Source organism: Engraulis encrasicolus, chromosome 16, assembly GCF_034702125.1.
Source record: "Engraulis encrasicolus isolate BLACKSEA-1 chromosome 16, IST_EnEncr_1.0, whole genome shotgun sequence".
Taxonomy (NCBI): Eukaryota; Metazoa; Chordata; class Actinopteri; order Clupeiformes; family Engraulidae; genus Engraulis; species Engraulis encrasicolus.
Genome location: NC_085872.1, coordinates 21,542,002 through 21,562,001, shown reverse-complemented (window position 1 = coordinate 21,562,001; position 20,000 = coordinate 21,542,002). Strand labels below are relative to the sequence as shown.

At 43.9% G+C, this 20,000-nt stretch overlaps 1 protein-coding gene across 1 annotated transcript in view; it reads left to right on the top strand.

The window, feature by feature from the left end:
• ctnna2 (catenin (cadherin-associated protein), alpha 2) overlaps nucleotides 1-20,000 on the top strand; it is a 501,378-nt gene that overhangs the window by 121,896 nt on the left and 359,482 nt on the right. Inside the window, exons 5-6 of the mRNA XM_063220285.1 lie at nucleotides 241-360; nucleotides 1,843-2,109. Coding sequence (XP_063076355.1) covers nucleotides 241-360; nucleotides 1,843-2,109 — 387 coding nt within the window. The remainder of the gene's footprint in view (nucleotides 1-240; nucleotides 361-1,842; nucleotides 2,110-20,000) is intronic.

Here is a 20,000-nt window from a genome sequence, read left to right as displayed (position 1 = left end):
CGCATGTGTGTGTGTGTGTGTGTGTGTGTGTGTGTGTGTGTGTGTGTGTGTGTGTGTGTGTGTGTGTGTGTGTGTGTTTGTGCGTGCGTGCGTGTGTGCCTGTATGTGTGTGTGTGCATGTGTGTGTGTGTGTGTATATGTGTGCGTGTGTGTACGTGTGCATGTGTGTGTGTGTGTGTGTGTGTGTGTGTGTGTGTGTGTGTGTGTGTGTGTGTGTGTGTGTGTGTGTGTGTGTGACAGGTGGAGGAAGCCTTGGAGGGTGTGAAGAACGCCACCAACGAGCAGGACCTGGCCAACCGCTTCAAGGAGTTTGGAAAAGAGATGGTGAAGCTGAACTACGTGGCGGCGCGCAGACAGCAGGCAAATTATTCCTTTACACATTTGTATTATTAGCCTTTTCACTTTCACTGTGTACCCCTCTCTCCACTGTCTCCCACTGGGCCCACAGCGTTTTTCATGGCGTGAGTGGTGCCCCTAGGTTGGAAGGGTGTAGGGATGTCAGGTCACTTGAGGTAACGAAAAAAAAGGAGGCGCACACAAGGCTTGTGTGAAAAATGTATATTTTGTAGCCGAAAATGTGCGACAGAAGTCAGAGGTTAAAACTTGAGCAACAGATGTTTCGGACCTAGTTCATTCTCCAGTCTCCAGGGGTGTCATGTCAGAAAGGGTTCATTTCATTGCATTTCATTTACTGTTTATTTAGCAGGGACAGTGCACAATATACAATTGAGCCAGATTATAGCCACACGGCTAATTTTCATCTGTAGTCTCTGGACAGGAATTGGTGTTAAGATACAAACAAAAATGATTAAAATGAATAATAATACAAGAATGTGATAATACAATTAAAAGGTGCCCAATGTGCAAATATAGGCCACAATATTACATGGCCAAGAAGGCATGGCAAGAAGGCAAGTTAAAAGAATACACCAAAGAAACCAAAAAACAAGATGATAAAGTAAACATAAAACACCAAACATAAGATAAATGACTAAAAATGTTCACATTGCTGCCTTGTTTTTAGCCATTTCTTGAGACCTGATTTAAAACTACTAAGTGTGTTGCTTTGTCTAATACCTACAGGAATACTGTTCCATAGCCCTGTTGTTTTTACAGAAAAGGCACTTTGACCAAACCTGCTGTTGCCAAATTCACTCCTGCAGTCTCACTGACTGACTGCTTTTCAGAGCCCTTCACTGAGAGAGCTAATGACTTCCTGTGCAAAGTCCTTTCACTGGGTGGGTGCTGCTGGGTGCTCTCCAAGCAGATAGCAAGCAGGGAAATCCACCAAAGGTGTAGGTGGAGGTGGAGGTGTAAGTGTGCTTCTTTGCCAGGAAGGGAGTCTTAATACATTCAGTGTGCACTGGGAGGTGTATGTTCAGGTTCACAGGTTGCCCTGAAATTAGAAACCTGCATCTAATTATTGTTGCAATCAGTGGGAGTAGATGTTGTGTAACTGCATCATTATCCAGTCTAATGTATTACTGTAGTGCTCATGTTGTCTTCTGAGTTTCCTCTAGGGTCAAGAATGCTTTAAAAATCTAATGCCTTGTTAGGATATGGTCTCTGGTTCTGTAGGATACATATTACAGTAAATGGTAATGAACTAAAGTGTGTTTGTGTGTGTGTGCGTGTGTGTGCGCGCATGTGTATGTGTGTGTGTGTGTGTGTGTGTGTGTATTTGTGCGTCCGTCCGTGTGCATGTACTGTATGTGTGTGCGTGTGTGTGTTTGTGTGCGTGTGTGTGTGTGTGTGCGTCCGTCCGTGCGTCCGTGCGTGTGTGCATATACACACACACGTGTCTGTGTACTTATCTGCTGTGTTGCCTCCTCCTCCAAGCAGGAGCTGAAAGACCCGCACTGCCGCGACGAGATGGCGGCGGCCCGCGGCGCCCTGAAGAAGAACGCCACCATGCTGTACACGGCCTCGCAGGCCTTCCTGCGGCACCCCGACGTGGCGGCCACGCGTGCCAACCGAGACTACGTCTTCAAGCAGGTGCAGGAGGCCATCGGCGGCATCTCCAGCGCCGCCCAGGCCACCTCCCCCACCGATGAGAAGCACGGACACACCGGCATCGGCGAGCTGGCGGCGGCTCTCAACGAGTTCGACGTGAGTTTTTTTTTAAAAAGATATTTTTATGGGCTTTTTGGGCCTTTATTTCGGATAGGATAGTGAAGGTGCGACAGGAAGTGAGTGTGGAGAGAGATATGGGGTAGGGTTGGAAATGACCCCTGTCGGACTTGAACCAGGGTCCCCATGGGCATGCAAGCCCAAGTGTGGGGGGCTTAGCGTGCTGCGCCACAGCGCCCCCGATGTGAGTGTTATCCCACGCTGGGACTGTTTTTTTTTTGTTCTCGCTTGTTTTTTTTGCAGTTAAGCTCGTTGACATTCACAATTTTTATTTTTTATTTAATATATTTTTTTAGGGCCTTTTTATGCCTTTGTTGACAGGACAGTATGAGATGCTGACAGGAAGTGAGTGGGAGAGAGAGATGGGGGAGGACTGGGAAATGACCCCATTCGGACTCGAACCGGGGTCCCCATGGGCATGAAAGCCCAAATGTGGGGGGCTTAGCGCTTGACATTCACTATTACTGCAGAGTTGGCAAAACATGTGATGCTTTTCTTTATTGCATTTTTTTGGGGGGGCTCGTGAAACATATGAGGCTTTGCTCTATTACACATATTTTTATAGCAGAGGTTTCCATACCATGCGATTTCACCGAGGGCGTACGGCACGGCAACAAATAAGACAGGAGACAGGCGATGATGGCGGCTAAGTAAAGAAATAGTTTCCTAAATCAACACGGGAGACAGAACAAGCACATGTTTGAGGGAGTTGGTGCATTGATGCGTTGATGATGAGTGGATGAGAAGGGGTGAGTGTAAGTGCATGAGGAATTGCTCTAGGGGAATTAGAAGAGAGCTGAGGAGGAGAGAGGGCTGAAGGAGTACAGTGCAGCACTGCAGAGGCTCCTGGGCTGCACACTGCTGCCATCTAGAGGCTGTGTGTGGAGAGTACGATTAAGGAGGCTGAAACCAAAGAAGTGTCTTGTAGAGCAGTGTTTCCCAACCTTTTTTGTCTTGCGTACCCCCTAAGCATCTTAGTTGTGCCATGAGTACCCCCTAATTAATTTTCTATATCATTTTCTCAGTCCTGATGTGGCTGCTCCATACATTTGTTATAATAATAACACTTTTCCAAGTACCCCCTGCAGTGTGCTCGCGTACCCCTAGTGGTACACGTACCCCTGGTTGGGAAACACTGCTGTAGAGAAAGACACTTCAGGCTCATACTTTCCCGGGATCCATGTGATGTCAGGTGAACGCCCCTTTAGGAGACCTTGGGTTAGGAGACCTTTGGACCTTTTGGTTGAGAATAAATAGAGGTCCCATAGCGCTGTAGATGGCGGTAGTGGACTTCTTGTGCAAGCCGCCACCAAACATCACCGGAAGAGAAAGAAGAAGGGAGGGACAATGCCCCCCAATGAGCGAACTTGAGCACACTCCTTTGCATAGAGTGGGTGGAGTTTGGAGTATCTTTCTCTATACTAGACAATTCTTTGCTGAAACTCAGCCATCCAGTGATGTCATGCACCACACTTGGCATAATGTAACACTCTTTCAGCTGAATTAATAATGGTGTGCTAAAGGACTATAATGTTTCCTGTGAAAATTATGAACACAAATGTCAAGCTTTGTGTGTTTGGTTTTGTTAGTAGACTGTAGTATAGGCCCTCAGAATATTGGACTAAAGTGCCTCCACTTCAGTCTATGCACTTTGCGTATGCACTTTAGGGACTATGCAGGCTAGGAGCCCATGCTGATGACATTAGAAAGGAGATGCTGATATTGCCGAATATAATATTGCTGAATAATCATACTGGAGTAGGTTGGACATATTTACTGTCTGTCTACCACCCACAGGCCAGTGGAAACCAGGCATGCAAACTAGGCAATTGCGCAGTGCCCCACGCTGAAAGAGGGGCCCCTGATAATGAACAGCAATGACAAATTAGTGAATGTGGCTCCCAACATTCAATGACCAAAAAAGTGTCATAACACTGCTATCGCCAGAATCTCTCAAGGGTTACAGTCATTTAAAGAGAACCGTGAAGAGAACGTGAACATGTTGGATGTTTCATCAAGTACCTATTTGACTAGGGCAGTGTTTCTCAACAGGGGTGCCGCGGAAACGTGGCTGATAAATAAATTCTGTAATATAATACATATTTGTCTAAATGTATAAGTTAATGCTAGTCAGTGGAATCTTTCATCTGCCATTTACGCACAATAAAGTAAATATAGGTCGCCCCAGTCAGCTGCAAATTCGAACGTGGGTCGTGTGACGTCTCCAAATGTGTTACTTTTCTAAGGTTGTGTGGTATCGGATGTGCCATGTTACGGCTTGTTGAAAGTTTACATGAATTGAAAGGGTGCCTCGTCTAAAAAAAGGTTGAGAAACACTGGCCTAGGGCCCCAAAATTTGAAACACCCAGACATAGTGCCAGTTTTTGTCTAGTAAAATGGTGGTATGTCTAGGCCAGTGTTTCTCAACATTTTCCCCCTTGTGTAATACCCCCTATGTCTTTTTCCACATCATCATCATGAGTGCCCCTTAACTTATGCTTCATACTTCCTCCTCTATCCCAATGTGACTATATTCCATTCATTTGTTATTATTGCATTTTTCCACACACCCCCTGCAGTGTGCTCTTGTACTCCTAGTGTGAACCTGATGAAGCAACAGCGAAGCGCGTTGTTCACCAAATAAACTACCAGCAAAGATATCAGTGTGCGGTGATTCATCCTTCATTTACTTGACTTTATATGAATATTTGAAGGCTGATGCATAGAGCTGCATACTGAGTACTAGAGGAGGACATTACCAATGAGAGGTTGATATTGCAGCTGACTAATCATATTGGAGTAACAGTGCGCTATAAAGAGAGGCCGAACATGTTTACAGATGGTGTCCCTAAGACATAGTCTGCAAGTTTGGGTTTGCACACAGTGTTACTTTATTGGAGTGTAGATGTTGGTCTCTTTTCTTTTCTGTGTGTGTGTGTGTGCGTGTGCGCGTGCGCACGTGTGTGTCTGTGTGTGTGTGTGTGTGTGTGTGTGTGTGTGTGTGTGTGTGTGTGTGTGTGTGTGTGTGTGTGTGTGTGTGTGTGTGTGTGTGTGTGTGTGTGTGTGTGTGTGTGCGTGTGTGTGTGCGTGTGTGTGTGTATGTGCGTGCATGCGTGTGTGTGTATGCGAGCGTGTGTGTGTGTAAGGGAGCGAGAAGTAGGGAGAGAGAAGATGGGGGATGAGTGCGCTGAAGCTGTATTTGCATTCAGAGAGGGGGAGGAAGAACTGGGTTTTGGCAATGTGTGTTTAGAGTACTTTAGAGAGATGCTGCCAGCTTGCCCTGATGACCTATGAAGTCACTTTTTATTGATTGGGAGGGAGAGAGAGCAAGTCCTTTATATTGGGTCATACAGTTCCCTTAGATACTGTTACTGCATTTTATTTTATGATAACACAATGCTGTAGGGTATTCTTGCCTACTCTCATGCATATTGCAGGGGATATAAGTTGCTATGACTGTGTAGTATTGTGTTTTGTGAATAAAATGGTCTTCCACCCTTTTCATTTTTTTTTCTTGTTATGAAAGATGCTATTTGGTTTTTCATTGCCAAGGATAACCTGACAATATTTTCATCTAAATTCAATTCAGTATTTATCAGTCTCCCAAAACACTCCCACACTCCTTTTGTCCTTCTATATTCCCATCCAATTCATTTTCCTCACTCTTTCACTCTGTCTGTTTCTCTCTCCCTCTCTACCCCTTCCCCTTCTTCTCAAGGCCTTTTACAGTGGCCTTTCTCTTATTCCTCTAGCGCTTCACTTACTATCAGGCTGAAGCTGGAAAATATACAGTATACAGCTGGCAAATGTACATACACAGTGTGTGTGTGTGCGTGTACGTGTGCGTGTGCGTCTGTGCGTGTGCGTGTGTGCGTGTGCGTGTGCGTGTGCGTGTGCGTGTGCGTGTGTGTGTGCGTGTGCGTGTGCGTGTGTGTGTGTGTGTGTGTGTGTGTGTGTGTGTGTGTGTGTGTGTGTGTGTGTGTGTGTGTGTGTGCGTGTGTGCAAATTGCAGGTGGCAAAGATGAAAGAGAAGCAGCTTACTGTACTCATGGCATGCAGTTGGTCCCCTCAATGAGGGTTCGCTTGCTATAAGCCAGGGGTGGGGAACCTCTATCTCGAGGGCCGTTTGCGGCCCTTGAGGTCGTTTTATCCGGCCCCCGATATGATTTTAATGTTATGCAGCTTCCCATGACATATGACATATTTTGTAAAGGAATCTTAGAAATTACATTTGCAATACAATTAAGTTATATTCAGGGGTCCTAGAGAAGGTGGGGAAAGGTAGCTGCCCTCAGTACAGGCCTAAAGCGCAGGAGGAAATCCTGGTTTGTGTTCATAATACGGCCCTCGGTGGACTTTTACGGCCCTCGGATGAATTTGAAGTTGCCCCTCAAATGAAAAAGGTTCCCCACCCCTGCTATAAGCTGTGCTTCTATTCTATGGAGTGTCTGCTGTGGGGGATCTAGTCTGTCAGGGCCCCCTGGTGGAGGAAGGCAGTCCCACTGGCCACCACGAACAGAGGATCAAGTTGATGCTACTCTCTACCGGTACTAGAAGAGCACTACCATTTCTCAATAAATAGGACTCACATACAAAGCGGATTCCAAAAAAGTTGGGACACTTTGTATTTTGTGAATAAAATCAAAATTGTGTAATTTTCAAAACATTCAATATGTTAATAAGGTAGAGCATCATATACATATAACATATCAGTTGTTAAAGTCAAACAGAATTATTGTTTTGAGGTAATTATGTGGTCATTTAAAATTTCACCCTTGCAACAAACACCAAAAAAGTTGGGACAGGGCCAATAAAATGTTTTTTATATTGGATAAGACTAAACACAACAAAAGGGATGAGACTGAACAGTTAAATACTTTGACTGATGGCATAATTTTATTCAAAAATTAAATATGTTGATGTGCGAGACATGATTTCAGCAGCTCAACTGATAGGTGTGTTCTTCAACTTGTTTACCTTTTTGTTATGCTTAATATGTGGCATATCCTGACTGCAAGAAAAATATTTTGTGACCCGTTTACTCTTATGATGATGGAACCACACTGTTGGAACATAGAAGAGATTGAAATTTGCCACCGTTATGGGGCAATATCTAAAGGCGGTGCTCCAAAATATTATGCCTTGGTAGCTATGTATGCTGTTTAAAGTCTGTATATCATTCAACATTCATTTTAATGCTCTACATGAGTAAGAAGACCATAACCAAGGCACCTCTGCACCCCCTTACCATCATATATGCTCTCTTTCAGACTGACCACTAAATCAAGCTGAAGTATTCATTTTCTATATAACCTGGAGGGTGCATGACTCCAAGATTTAAAAAAAGGATGAAATATTTTCCATTCTGTAATCACAGGACAGTTTCACATATCTCCTAGGTCCATCTAGAATGAGCTTTTCCGCATGCAACACTGTTTAATGTCTGCATCATGTGCATTAATCAAGTATTGTGTTTATGGTCATTTTTTCGAGAGCTGTCATTGTTGGAGTGTCATAGTTTGCTTATTGACGACGAGTATGCCATGATCTCATAACTCAAGTAGTGATTACACAGAGCTCTATATTACGGAAATAGGCCTTATATGCCTGCAATTTGGATAATTCAATCTTTCTGTGTAATAGATAAGTAATTAGCCCCTCAAAATCTTCGCTTTTGAGTGCCACAGCCTCTCTGTGATGGTATTTTATTTGTGCATTCATGTTGGCAGTCAATATAGTTCCTTTTAAAATATTCTTCCTTGTGTTATTTTTAGAATTATCCAACTATTACAACATGTTTTGGCCCTGTCCCAACTTTTTTGAGATTTGTTGCATGGGTCAAATTTTAAATAACACCTCAAAACAATAATTCTGCTTGACTTTAACAACTGATATGTTGTCTGTACACAATGCTCTACCTTATTAACATATTGAATGTTTTGAAAATGCCAGCATTTTTATTTTATTCACAACATACAAAGTGTCCCAACTTTTTCGGAATCCGCTTGTACTGGGAAACCAATGCAACAATGTCCAGTGCGGCAGTTGAAAATGTTTAGTCACGAAGTGTGGGATTTAAGGAACTAATGAACTTATCTTTATAAATCTGTTCCGTTCCAGACTCCTTGGAGAGTTTTTAACCATCATATTAATACAAATATCAGCAGATATTCTGCAAATATTCCTTTGAAGTGAAAAATAACAGCAAATCTCTGTAAACCAATACCCCGTGAATAATAATCCCCCCTGACCTCTCCCTACATCTCCATCCATGGCTGAAGTGCCCTTGAGCAAGGCCCCTAACCCCACATTGCTCCAGGGACTGTAACGGATACCCTGACAAATAATAACTGTAAGTCGATTTGAATGAATGAAAGCGTCAGCTAAGTGCAATGTAATGTAATGTAATGTAATAACTGTAAGCTAAGTGTAATGTAATGTAATGTAAAAGGAGCTTTTTTGGCTGTTCAGACAGTAAACACATCAGCTCACATGAAAACCCAGAAAGTGTAGCCTCAGATATTACATCACGAGCACATGATATTTCTGAAGAAGGTTGTTTATCTCTGTTCAGTTGAAATGGGATCGGAAATGCAGAAGAGTCTGTGCCTAAGAAACTAATATAGGCGTGTCTATTGTCATAACATGCACTAAGGTGGTACATTTAGGAAAGGGTTATGTCCCATAAATGATTTATCATGGCAATAAAATGTAGACATGGTGCACATACAAGTGTAAAGCCAAGTCCTGTACAGCATTATATTGCTCTTGTCTGTAGTGTAGAGAAATATTTTTTGACTCAAGGTCAAGAATGTGAACTGATGACAGGATGGGACTACAGCTTCTGAGGTATAGCTCCGTATTCAGTCGTGTTTTCAGGCCAGCTGTGACAGTGATGGTTTCCCCACCTAATCCCAAACAGATATACTGTATGTCTTCAGATTGGAAATCCGTGTTCACAAACCAAATAAGGTGTGAGTAAAACCGTTTCACTTAAAAAAATAAGAAGCAAACAGTTACAACAATACAGTATAGGCTACAATTGATGTCAGCAGGTTCCTCGGCCTCACTTGCTGTAAAAAAACAGTGCTGTATGAATGTGAGTCGGTCACCGGTACTGTATGACGTTGAACTTTAATTCCTGGTTTTACTGGAGTAGGTACTGGCACCAGCACCAGCACCAGCCCCATTCTGTTCTGGCGAGAAAGCAGCGGAGCCCTTTAATCTATTCTTTATCATTGGCCTAGCCCCTTAATGCACGGCCGTACCATCTGAGGCACGCTGCAATAGTCATTGAAAGGTTAACTACCACAGTGCTACTCTACTATGACATGACACAGGACCTTTAGTAATGCACTACGACACGGTCATTGCCATTACGGTAACAACCTATTTATAACGCAGTGTTTTAATGGGGTTAAGAGAGGAGAGGAAGTCCCTGAGAGGGCTATACCGTTCCTAGATCAGCATCTAGACCACCACAGCTGTGTTACTTTTGTGAAAAAGTGAAAGCCCATTGGGAAACTCCAACTCCCATTGTCATTGTGACACAGCACTCCACAGCACACAAGTGAACACTGCACACAGCGAAATTGCATTTATGCTTCACCCGTGCAAGGGGGCAGCCCTCAGTGGCGCCCCATGGGGAGCAGTGCGGTGGGACGGTATCATGCTCAGGGTACCTCAGTCATGGAGGAGGATGGGGGAGAGCACTGGTTGATTACTCCCCCCACCAACCTGGCGGGTCGGGAGTCGAACCGGCAACCTCTGGGATGCAAGTCTGACGCCCTAACCGCTCACCCATGACTGCCCTTTTGAGGAAGGGGTGCATGCTTTCTCCATCAACAGTACTTTATGGACCCAGCTCCACACCACACCCATGCTTTGCATCTGTGACAACAATGATGAAGTCTGCAGAGGCAAAGTAGCCAAAACTTGTCAGGTTAAAGAAAATCAACCTTTTTAGGCTGTGAAAACAAATCAGTTCATATAGTATTACAAGCAGGCCTAATGACCCTTTCTAGCTTATCAATACCATGCACTGCTCTTGTAGTGTGCACTGTGTGCAACGCCGTGTGCTGGTGCAGTGCATGTAGAACTGTAGAGACCTCTAGTGGTCGTCAGACGGAACTGCAGAGATAGTCCAACATCCAGCTACCAAGGACAGCGCCAGCCAGACCTGGGTGAGTGAGTGGATACAGTGGGCCTTTCTCAAAACCTAGTGCAGTGCACTTCCAAGTGTATCAGCCTAATTAGTCACGCCCAGTGATTGTATACTCTTTGGTGAACTCTACGGAATATCCAATAACTAGGTGTGACTAATAAAGAGTATCCAATCACTGGGCGTGACTAATTATGCTGATACAGTTGGAAGTGCACTGCACTAGGTTTTTTAGAAAGGCCCATCGAAGCGCCTTAGTATGCGGAGGACGGAGCAGAACGGCTCTGCCACCAGGGATTCTGATCTGAAGATATAAACCTATTTGAAGGGTGAATGGGTGGAATGACCTGAGGTGGTTGCCTCTGAGACAGTTTGCATGCCTAGTGCACACTGTGCACATGACATTTGCGAAATTGTATGACCTTGCCGACGGTAACCATGTTATCCTGAGATGTAAAAACGAAGCATAATACATGCACAAAGGCATACTTGCACACACATGTCGGCATTTGTGTTGCAGATTTGAAGTAGATTATGGAAATGTATGGATGGATCAATATATACGAGACTGGAGTAAAAAAAAAACCAAACGTTGCTTGCTAGCATATTCAATAGTATGCATTTTAGTAAATTGTGCGCAGATACATTCTTGTGGGTGTACACGCACACACGCACTCATGCACACACACAAGCTCACAGACACACAAGCACACACACACACACACAAACACACACACACACACACACACACACACACACACACACACACACACACACACACACACACACACACACACACACACACACACACACACACACACACACACACACACACACAGAAAGAGAGAGACAGAGAGACACACACACACACACACACACACACACACACACACACACATACAGTACACGGACATGCCCTTTGTGGCATCAGATGTTTCATAGAGGTGAGTGCAGCCTTGCGAAAACACTATAATCAATTCAACCAGCCCATCCTCTGGCCCTCCATCAAGAAATGCTGACATATGACATCACTACGTAGCTTTTCTTTTTTTTTGTCTTTTCTGGTCTCATTCTTTTCCTCACCACATACAGCCACACAGTTGAAAACAGTAAAAAGAGGGATGTGTGGTGTCGTCTGTTAGCATTCCAACATGAGATGATCATATGTGATCTTTTAAAAAAAAAAAAGGATGCCGTTTATAGAAGAGGCTCATTCTTTTGATCATTATTGGTGTTTGTGTGGCTTCAGACAAGTCCGCCGTGCACAACAACTGCGTCTCCAAAGGCATGTGTGTGCTCCTGGCTGCCACCTGAAGGGTGAGCTACAGCTGTTTGTGCCTCATTAAAAAAAAGAGCAGCGTGCCACCGCAGACAGCTCCGTCTCTCTGAGCAACGATTTTGGACCCGTAGAAAAGGGCCCCTGGTGACATCAAGATTCACACAGTGTCGGCGTGCAATACATCTTCGGTTCTCCGTGGAGAATGGCAATTGAAACGGGGGGGCTTGGATGGATGAAAGTTAGTGAGGTGCTTCTTTGCGCTTGTGGCTTTTTGCATGTGTATGGGTATGTTTGTGGGGTTTTTTTGGTGTGTGTGTGTGTGTGTGTGTGTGTGTGTGTGTGTGTGTGTGTGTGTGTGTGTGTGTGTGTGTGTGTGTGTGTGTGTGTGTGTGTGTGTGTGTGTGTGTGTGTGTGTGTGTGGCGTGTGTGTGTATGTGTGTGTATGGTGTGTGTGTGTAAGGAGTTTTTGTCTGAAGTACACACTCAGGAGAGAGCCTATTGGATTATGTACATTTGAAGGGAAATGGAGATGGGAGTGTGTAAGAGAGAGAAACATCTGACAATGTTTTGATATATTTTAGAAGCTGGAGAGGAGCTTTCAAGTTTAACTGTGAAGTATGGTGGCTTTGCACCGAACACAATATTGTGCTACCCTCAGTGTGCGCATGGACCATCTTCAGAAAGTCTTCCTTTTAAACACTCTCCCTCTGAAATTCAGAGTTACTTACTGTAAGGAGGAGAGCTTTGCTGTTCGGTTTGAACACATTTTTGAGAGATTATATGATGGGGTTTAATCTTTTCGAGACCATTTGAACAGTGGTTTGGCACACTTATGAAAGGCTTCAGACGTTAGTGTTTTTACAGCACGTTTCAGTATGTTGTGTTAGTAAATTAAAGTAAACTAATTTAACAAGAAAGTGTTACACAGATAAGTTATTGTGTTATCTCAGAATGGCATGGTCTTGTGCTGGTTTTGTATGGTTATTTGTTTTAGAATAGACCTATTACATTTGTGGTGTTTGTTGAAGACCTACCCCTACTACTAGAAATAAGGAGCACGGATCCCTTGTAATGCTTACTGTCTCCAGCAGAGGGAGGGCCTATCGTTGAAAATCATTGAAAAAAGAGGCAAGAAAAGTGACACCTATTGGGCAAAAATGCAAGCCATTTTTGCATGAAAGGAGAAACAATATGCTGACATGCAGTTGAAGAAAGTTGTGTATGTGTTTGTATGTGTTTGTTTGTGTGTGTGTGTGTGTGTGTGTGTGTGTGTGTGTGTGTGTGTGTGTGTGTGTGTGTGTGTGTGTGTGTGTGTGTGTGTGTGTGTGTGTGTGTGTGTGTGTGTGCGCGTGCGCGCCTGTGTGTAAATTGTGTTGTGGGCCCAAATGAAACGTGTCTGTATTCTGCATTCTCTCTATATATCTCTGTTTTAACAGGTGTCTGTTAGAAACCCATGAGATTCCAGTCATGGACTGAAGTGATAGCCTATCCCACAGCAGGCATCAATGCAGTAAATAAGGAGCTGGAAGGTAGTGGAATGCATCACATTAGGAAGGAATGATATCTGGGATATGAAATATGCATTTCAAGGTATCAGAGGCAGTAGCTAGCTACACGGTGATGAAGCAGCATGACTGTGGTAAACAAAACAATTAGGAGGCAGGAGGCAGAAGAGCTGATGGCAGAAGCGGAGCTATAGGGAGGGCAAGCAGGGCAATTGCCCCTGGGCCCAGGGCCTTTCTCTATTGGTAGTGGGGGCTCTATTATGACGTTTTGGAGGCCGTATGGTGGGCCCTATCAGTATTTTGCCCTGGGGCCCTGTGTGCAATTGTTCCGCCACTGGCTGATGGATATGAATGGACCGTGTGTATGTATGTTTCCTTTCTACCTTTGATGGAGATGTTTTTTTTAATGATGTTTCGGGCTTTTATGCCTTTAGTTGAGAGGGGTCAGTGAAGATGAAGACAGGAAAGTAGCGGGAGAAAGAGACAGGAGAGGATCGGGAAATGACCTCTGACCTCTGGCCGGAATCAAATCTGGGTCCCCCGCCCGCCAGATGTATTTGAGGTGGTTGGGTAACACTTTATAATAAGTACCCCTTTTTAGGCATTACTTAAGGGTTAGTTGAGCCTTATTTTACCATTAGTTAACCCTTAGTGAATCACGAGTTAATCATTATGTAAGTATTATTTCTCATTTCCTAACTATTATCTACTACCGTTAGTAAATGGTTAGTGTGTGCTGATGTAACGGTTCGCTAAGCAAAGTTAAGCATGGAAAGGTTTTCACTTTAAAAGTTCCCCAGATATGCGGAAGTAGTGAGTTGTAACTTCTTGTTAATGCATAAGCAATGCCTAACAAATCATTTGTTAACGTTTTGTAAAGCATGGAAAGGTTTTCACTTTAGATCAGTTCCCCAGATATACTTAAGTAATGAGTTGTAACTCCTTGATAATGCATAAGCAATGCTTAACAAGTCATTTGTTAACGTTTTGGAAAGCATGGAAAGGTTTTCACTTCAAAAGTTCCCCAGATATGCGCAAGTAGTGAGTTGTAACTTCTTGTTAATGCATAAGCAATGCCTAACAAATCATTTGTTAACGTTTTGTAAAGCATGGAAAGGTTTTCACTTTAGATCAGTTCCCCAGATATACTTAAGTAATGAGTTGTAACTCCTTGATAATGCATAAGCAATGCTTATCAAGTCATTTGTTAATGTTTTGGAAAGCATGGAAAGGTTTTCACTTCAGAGAAGTTCCCCAGATATAGGCCTACTTAAGTAGGCATGGAAAGATTTTCACAGAAAAAGTTCCCCAGATATGCGTTATTAATGCGTTGAAACTTCTCGATAATGCTTACGCAATGCTTATCAAGTCATTTGTTAACGTTTCGGAAAGCATGGAAAGGTTTTCACTTTAGAACAGTTCCCCAGATATAGCTAAGTGATGGGTTATAAATCCTTGATAATGCATAAGCAATGCTTACCAAGTCCTTTGTTAGTGTTTCGGAAAGCATGGAAATGTTTTCACTTAAAAGGTTCCCCAGATATGCGTTAGTAATGCGTTGAAACTTCTTGGTAATGCATAAGCAATGCTTATCAAGTCATTCGTTAATGTGTTGTAAAGCCATAACAGGTTTTCACTTTAGATCAGTTCCCCAGGTATACTTACTTAATGAGTTTTAACTCCTTGATAATGCATAAGCAATGCTTAAGAAGTCATTTGTTAACGTTTTTGGAAAGCATGGAAAGGTTTTCACTTTAGATCAGTTCCCCAGATATACTTAAGTAATGGTTCGTAATTCCTTGATAATGCATAAGCAACGCTTAACAAGTCATTTGTTAACGTCCAGAAACATCCATGAGGGGCAGTCACATGAGCCTCAACTTAGGCCTAGGCCTACTGTTTGCCATGCTACCAGTCATCACACACTAACCATTACAAAAGGGTTAAATAAGACTTCACTGATGCTAAAGCAAGAGTTTACAAACCGTTACCATACATGCCTAATAGTACTTGTTAATGGTTAGGTGGTAGGAGACAACAAAGAGATAATGTTTTTTTTCATAAATAAAGGTGGGTTATCAGACATTTTAATGATGGTTTACTAATGCTTATCAGAAAGTTAAATCACCATAGACGAATGATTAATTAACAGTACTTAATAATTTCACAGAAATACATAATGACTGACTCGTGATTCACTAAGGGTTAACTAATGCTTAATTTTGTTTAGCGAGTAGTTACATCAGCACACATTAACCATTTACTAACGGTATTAGTTAATGGTTAAGAAATGAGAAATAACACATACATAACGACTTACTCGTGATTCACTAAGGGTCAATTAATGTTAAAAATAAGGATTAACTAAGGTTTAACTTTGCTTAGCGAACCGTTACATCAGCACACACTAACCATTTACTAATGGTAGTAGATAATAGTTAGGAAATGAGAAATAATACTTACATAATGATTAACTCGTGATTCACTAAGGGTTAACTAATGGTAAAATAAGGCTTAACTAACCCTTAAGTAATGCCTAAAAAGGGGTACTTATTATAAAGTGTTACCAATGGTCCATGTTTTGATGTATTTGAGGTGGTTGAATGGAAATGGTTCATGTTTTGATGTATTTGAGGTGGTTGGATGGAAATGGTTCATGTTTTGATGCATTTGAGGTGGTTGAATGGAAATGGTCCATGTTTTGATGTATTTGAGGTGGTTGAATGGAAATGGTTCATGTTTTGATGTATTTGAGGTGGTTGAATGGAAGTGGTTCATGTGTTTAATGTATTTGAGGTGGTTGAATGGAAATGGTTCATGTTTTGATGCATTTGAGGTGGTTGAATGGAAATGGTTCATGTTTTGATGCATTTGAGGTGGTTGAATGGAAATGGTTCATGTTTTGATGCCCTACTGAATACCTTGACAAAAAATACGGGGCAATGTAAGCAGCCAGCAGTGTGCCCACTGCTGTGCATATTTGTCGGCGGGTTTGTGCACATCCATTCATGTCAAGGACAACCATCTCACTGGTTCTACAGTGATGACGCACATACTGTATATAGTTTCAAAAATATGCTATAAATGCTAATGTAATGTAATGTAAGAAATAAAATGGAGCAAGAGCTGTGTCTGCATAGCAGCCAAGATGTGGAGCAAACACTCATGACAGCATTGTGAAACCTGCGACTGAACAGAAGTATAAAGAAAAGCCAGCTTGTGTGCTGCTGTATCTCGGGCAGACCCAGCAGAGGCGACAACACCCGCCCCCCTATCCCCCACCCCCCCCCGCCCTGCCTTTTCCCCCCTGTGTTTTGGCGTCACCACACGGCCTGCTACTGAAAGAAGTCTTCCGGTGGCAGTGATGAAAGAAGATTGAGAGAGAGAGAGAGAGAGAGAGAGAGAGAGAGAGAGAGAGAGAGAGAGAGAGAGAGAGAGAGAGAGAGAGAGAGAGAGAGAGAGAGAGAGAGAGAGAGGTGGTGGTGGTGGTGGTGGTAGAGGGAGTTGAGGGCATGCAGGGATTTTTAAAGCTGATTGTGCTCACATCAGAGTAATTGCTTTAAAGGCCTCTTCTTGTGTTGCCCCGGTGACAAATCAGATGTGACTGCGCCAACATCGCTCTGTAGGTACACAGGCAAAGGGGCTTGGTATTACTTTTCAGATCCTGGATAACATCTATTAAAATGTCAGCCTTTGCCTTTGCAGATGGTCTTTTCAGTGTCACTTTTGGTTACTTGTGTGGTGTGAGCATGGCTGGTCAAAGCCTGTCTGCTCGCGTCGCTGGACACAGCCCCACTACCTGATCAGTGAAGAAACGAAGCCAAATGTCAGTACTTGACATAGAGCAGCAGGGGGCACTGTGTCTCTTTGGATCTGTGGAGCAGTTTGCGTAATCTCATTTCTTCCATTTTGTTGTCCTTTGTGCTCTCTTTTTTTCCTCTTTCTTTTTCACTCTTTCATTCCTGTCACACGCATACACCCACAAATGCTTTTCCTGGCTCACACTGTAGCTTTCCTTTTCTTTCTTTCTTTCTTTCTTTCTTTCTTTCTTTCTTTCTTTCTTTCTTTCTTTCTTTCTTTCTTTCTTTCTTTCTCTCTTTCTTTCTTTCTTTCTTTCTTTCTTTCTTTCTTTCTTTCTTTCTCTCTCTCTCTCTCTCTCTCTCTCTCTCTCTCTTGCTCTCTCTCTCTCTCACTCACTCACTGTGTCTGTCTCTCATTTGTGGGCGCATACGCATGTACACACGCTAGCACGCATGTGCGCCTGCACACACACACATGTTCACACACGTTCACACGCGCAAACACATGCACACACACATTTTCCGGACGCATGTCCAAGGCTCCAACTGTATGCAGTCCCTAAATTCCTCTTTTTTTTTGATAAAGTCCTGATATCTTAAATGCGCTGTGCTTTCCACATGACTGCAAACATAAAACAACACTAAGGATTTTCAAAAGGTTAATACCACACCAATAGGTATAGACATTCACATTCTCTCTCTCTCTCTCTCTCTCTCTCTCTCTCTCTCTCTCTCTCTCTCTCTCTCTCTCTCTCTCTCTCTCGCTCTCTCTCTCTCTCTCATTCATCCACCTCTCTCCCTCTTCTTTCCCTTTTCAGTCTGTCACTTTCATTCACGCACACTTGTAAACACACACACACACACACACACACACACACACACACACACACACACACACACACACACACACACACACACACACACACACACACACACACTCTCTCTCTCTCTCTCTCTCTCTCTCCCACGAATGCACAAATACCCGGCTAAACGGACTCAGGCGCACATGCACATACACACGGGTGGACTCAAGCACACATACGCGCACGCACGCACGCACGCACGCACGCACGCACGCACGCACGCACGCACGCACGCACGCACGCACGCACACGCACACACACACACACACACACACACACACACACACACACACACACACACACACACACACAGAGTCAGAAACATGTAGAACATACCGGCATCTGCAGACATACTGTATGCACATAAGGTATGCGTAAAAACAGACACACACAGAGAGACACACCTATAGACGAACACATCCAGGCAAACTCACTGATGCACACACACACACACACACACACACACACACACACACACACACACACACACACACACACACACACACACACACACACACACACACACACACACACACACACACACACACACACAGAGAGAGAGAGCTTGTGTTCTCTCTCACTCAATCTATGCTGAGAGGAGGAGAAGAGGAGTAGAAGAGGAGGAGAGGAGGAGGAGAGGAGGAGGAGGAGGAGGAGGAGGAGGAGAAGAGAGCGTACACGGCTCTGTGGCACCTACCGTGGAGTGTGGCAGTGTAATGTGCCGTTCTCCCTCCGTCCTCTCCTCTCCCGTGTCGTCACTCCTGTTTCCTCCCACACCTCAACTCTGCCAGCCAATGAGAAAGGGGCCAGGGGCACACACAGACACACGTTCCCGGGATATCATAACAGTGTGCGGTTCATGAGCATTATCAAGCTAATGCGTGAAAGCATACATACGTGCACGTTCACTCACAGACAAAGACGTGCGAGACACGGGGTTCTACTGTAGCATGTACACAGACACATGCCCTCATGAAGATGTGCAGTGCAGTAGACACACGCACAGATAAACACAGATGGGGGCATGCACACACATGATGAGACACACGCAGAAACACATACAGAGACACACGCGCAGACACACACCGAACACACACAGATACACAAACACACATACAGAGACACACGCAGAGACACACACAGAAACACAAACACACATACAGGCACGCACACACACACACACACACACACACACACACACACACACACACACACACACACACACACACACACACACACACACACACACACACACACACAGAAACACAAACACACATACAGAGACACATGCAGAGACACACACAGAAACACAAACACACATACAGAGAAACACGCAGAGACAGACACACACAGAAACACAAACACACATACAGAGACACACGCAGAGACACACACAGAAACACAAACACACATACAGAGACACACGCAGAGACAGACACACACAGAAACACAAACACACATACAGAGACACACGCAGAGACACACAGAAACACAAACGCACATACAGAGACACACACACAGATACCCAAACACACATACAGGCACACGCACACACGCACGAACGCATGCACGCATGCACGCACGCACGCACACACACACACACACACAGAGTGCACAGTGCACCGTGTTCGCTTGGGTTATCTTGCCTCTGGCATCCTATTTGATTCCGCAGTCATTTTGTTTCCATATGCCTTCATATCAGGCATCCATGCGTCTCGGTGTGTCCTCAGAGGCGCTGAGCTCCCTGTGCAGTGTGTGTGTGTGTGTGTGTGTGTGTGTGTGTGTGTGTGTGTGTGTGTGTGTGTGTGTGTGTGTGTGTGCGCGCTTGCTGGTCTCAGATGCTTCCAGTCAGTCCCTGCAGATCGTTTTGTGTTGTTTGTGTTGTAAGGCTTATTTCCCCCCTTCTATCGAGGCATCTGTAAGGGCTGTTTTTTTGGACTGCATCCGTGCTTTTTATTTACGGATGAGTTTGTGTATTTAAAGGCTTAAGTGGCTTTGAAAATCTGTGTTTTTCTGTTATGCACACTGTACTGTAGCTTCTTTTTCTCTCTTTCTCTCTTTATCCACCCCTGTCCCTCTCCTTCTCCTCTCCTCTCCTTTGTGTGTGTGTGTGTGTGTATGTCGGCTTTAAATGCGCGTTCGAGGGCATGTGTGTGTGTGTGTGTGTATGCATTTTTCGTTTCCCGTTATTTTCGGTTTATTTACTTTTTTTGTGTATCTGTTATGGTTTGCCCGCAATAGAATCTGTGGCTCGCGCGTCTT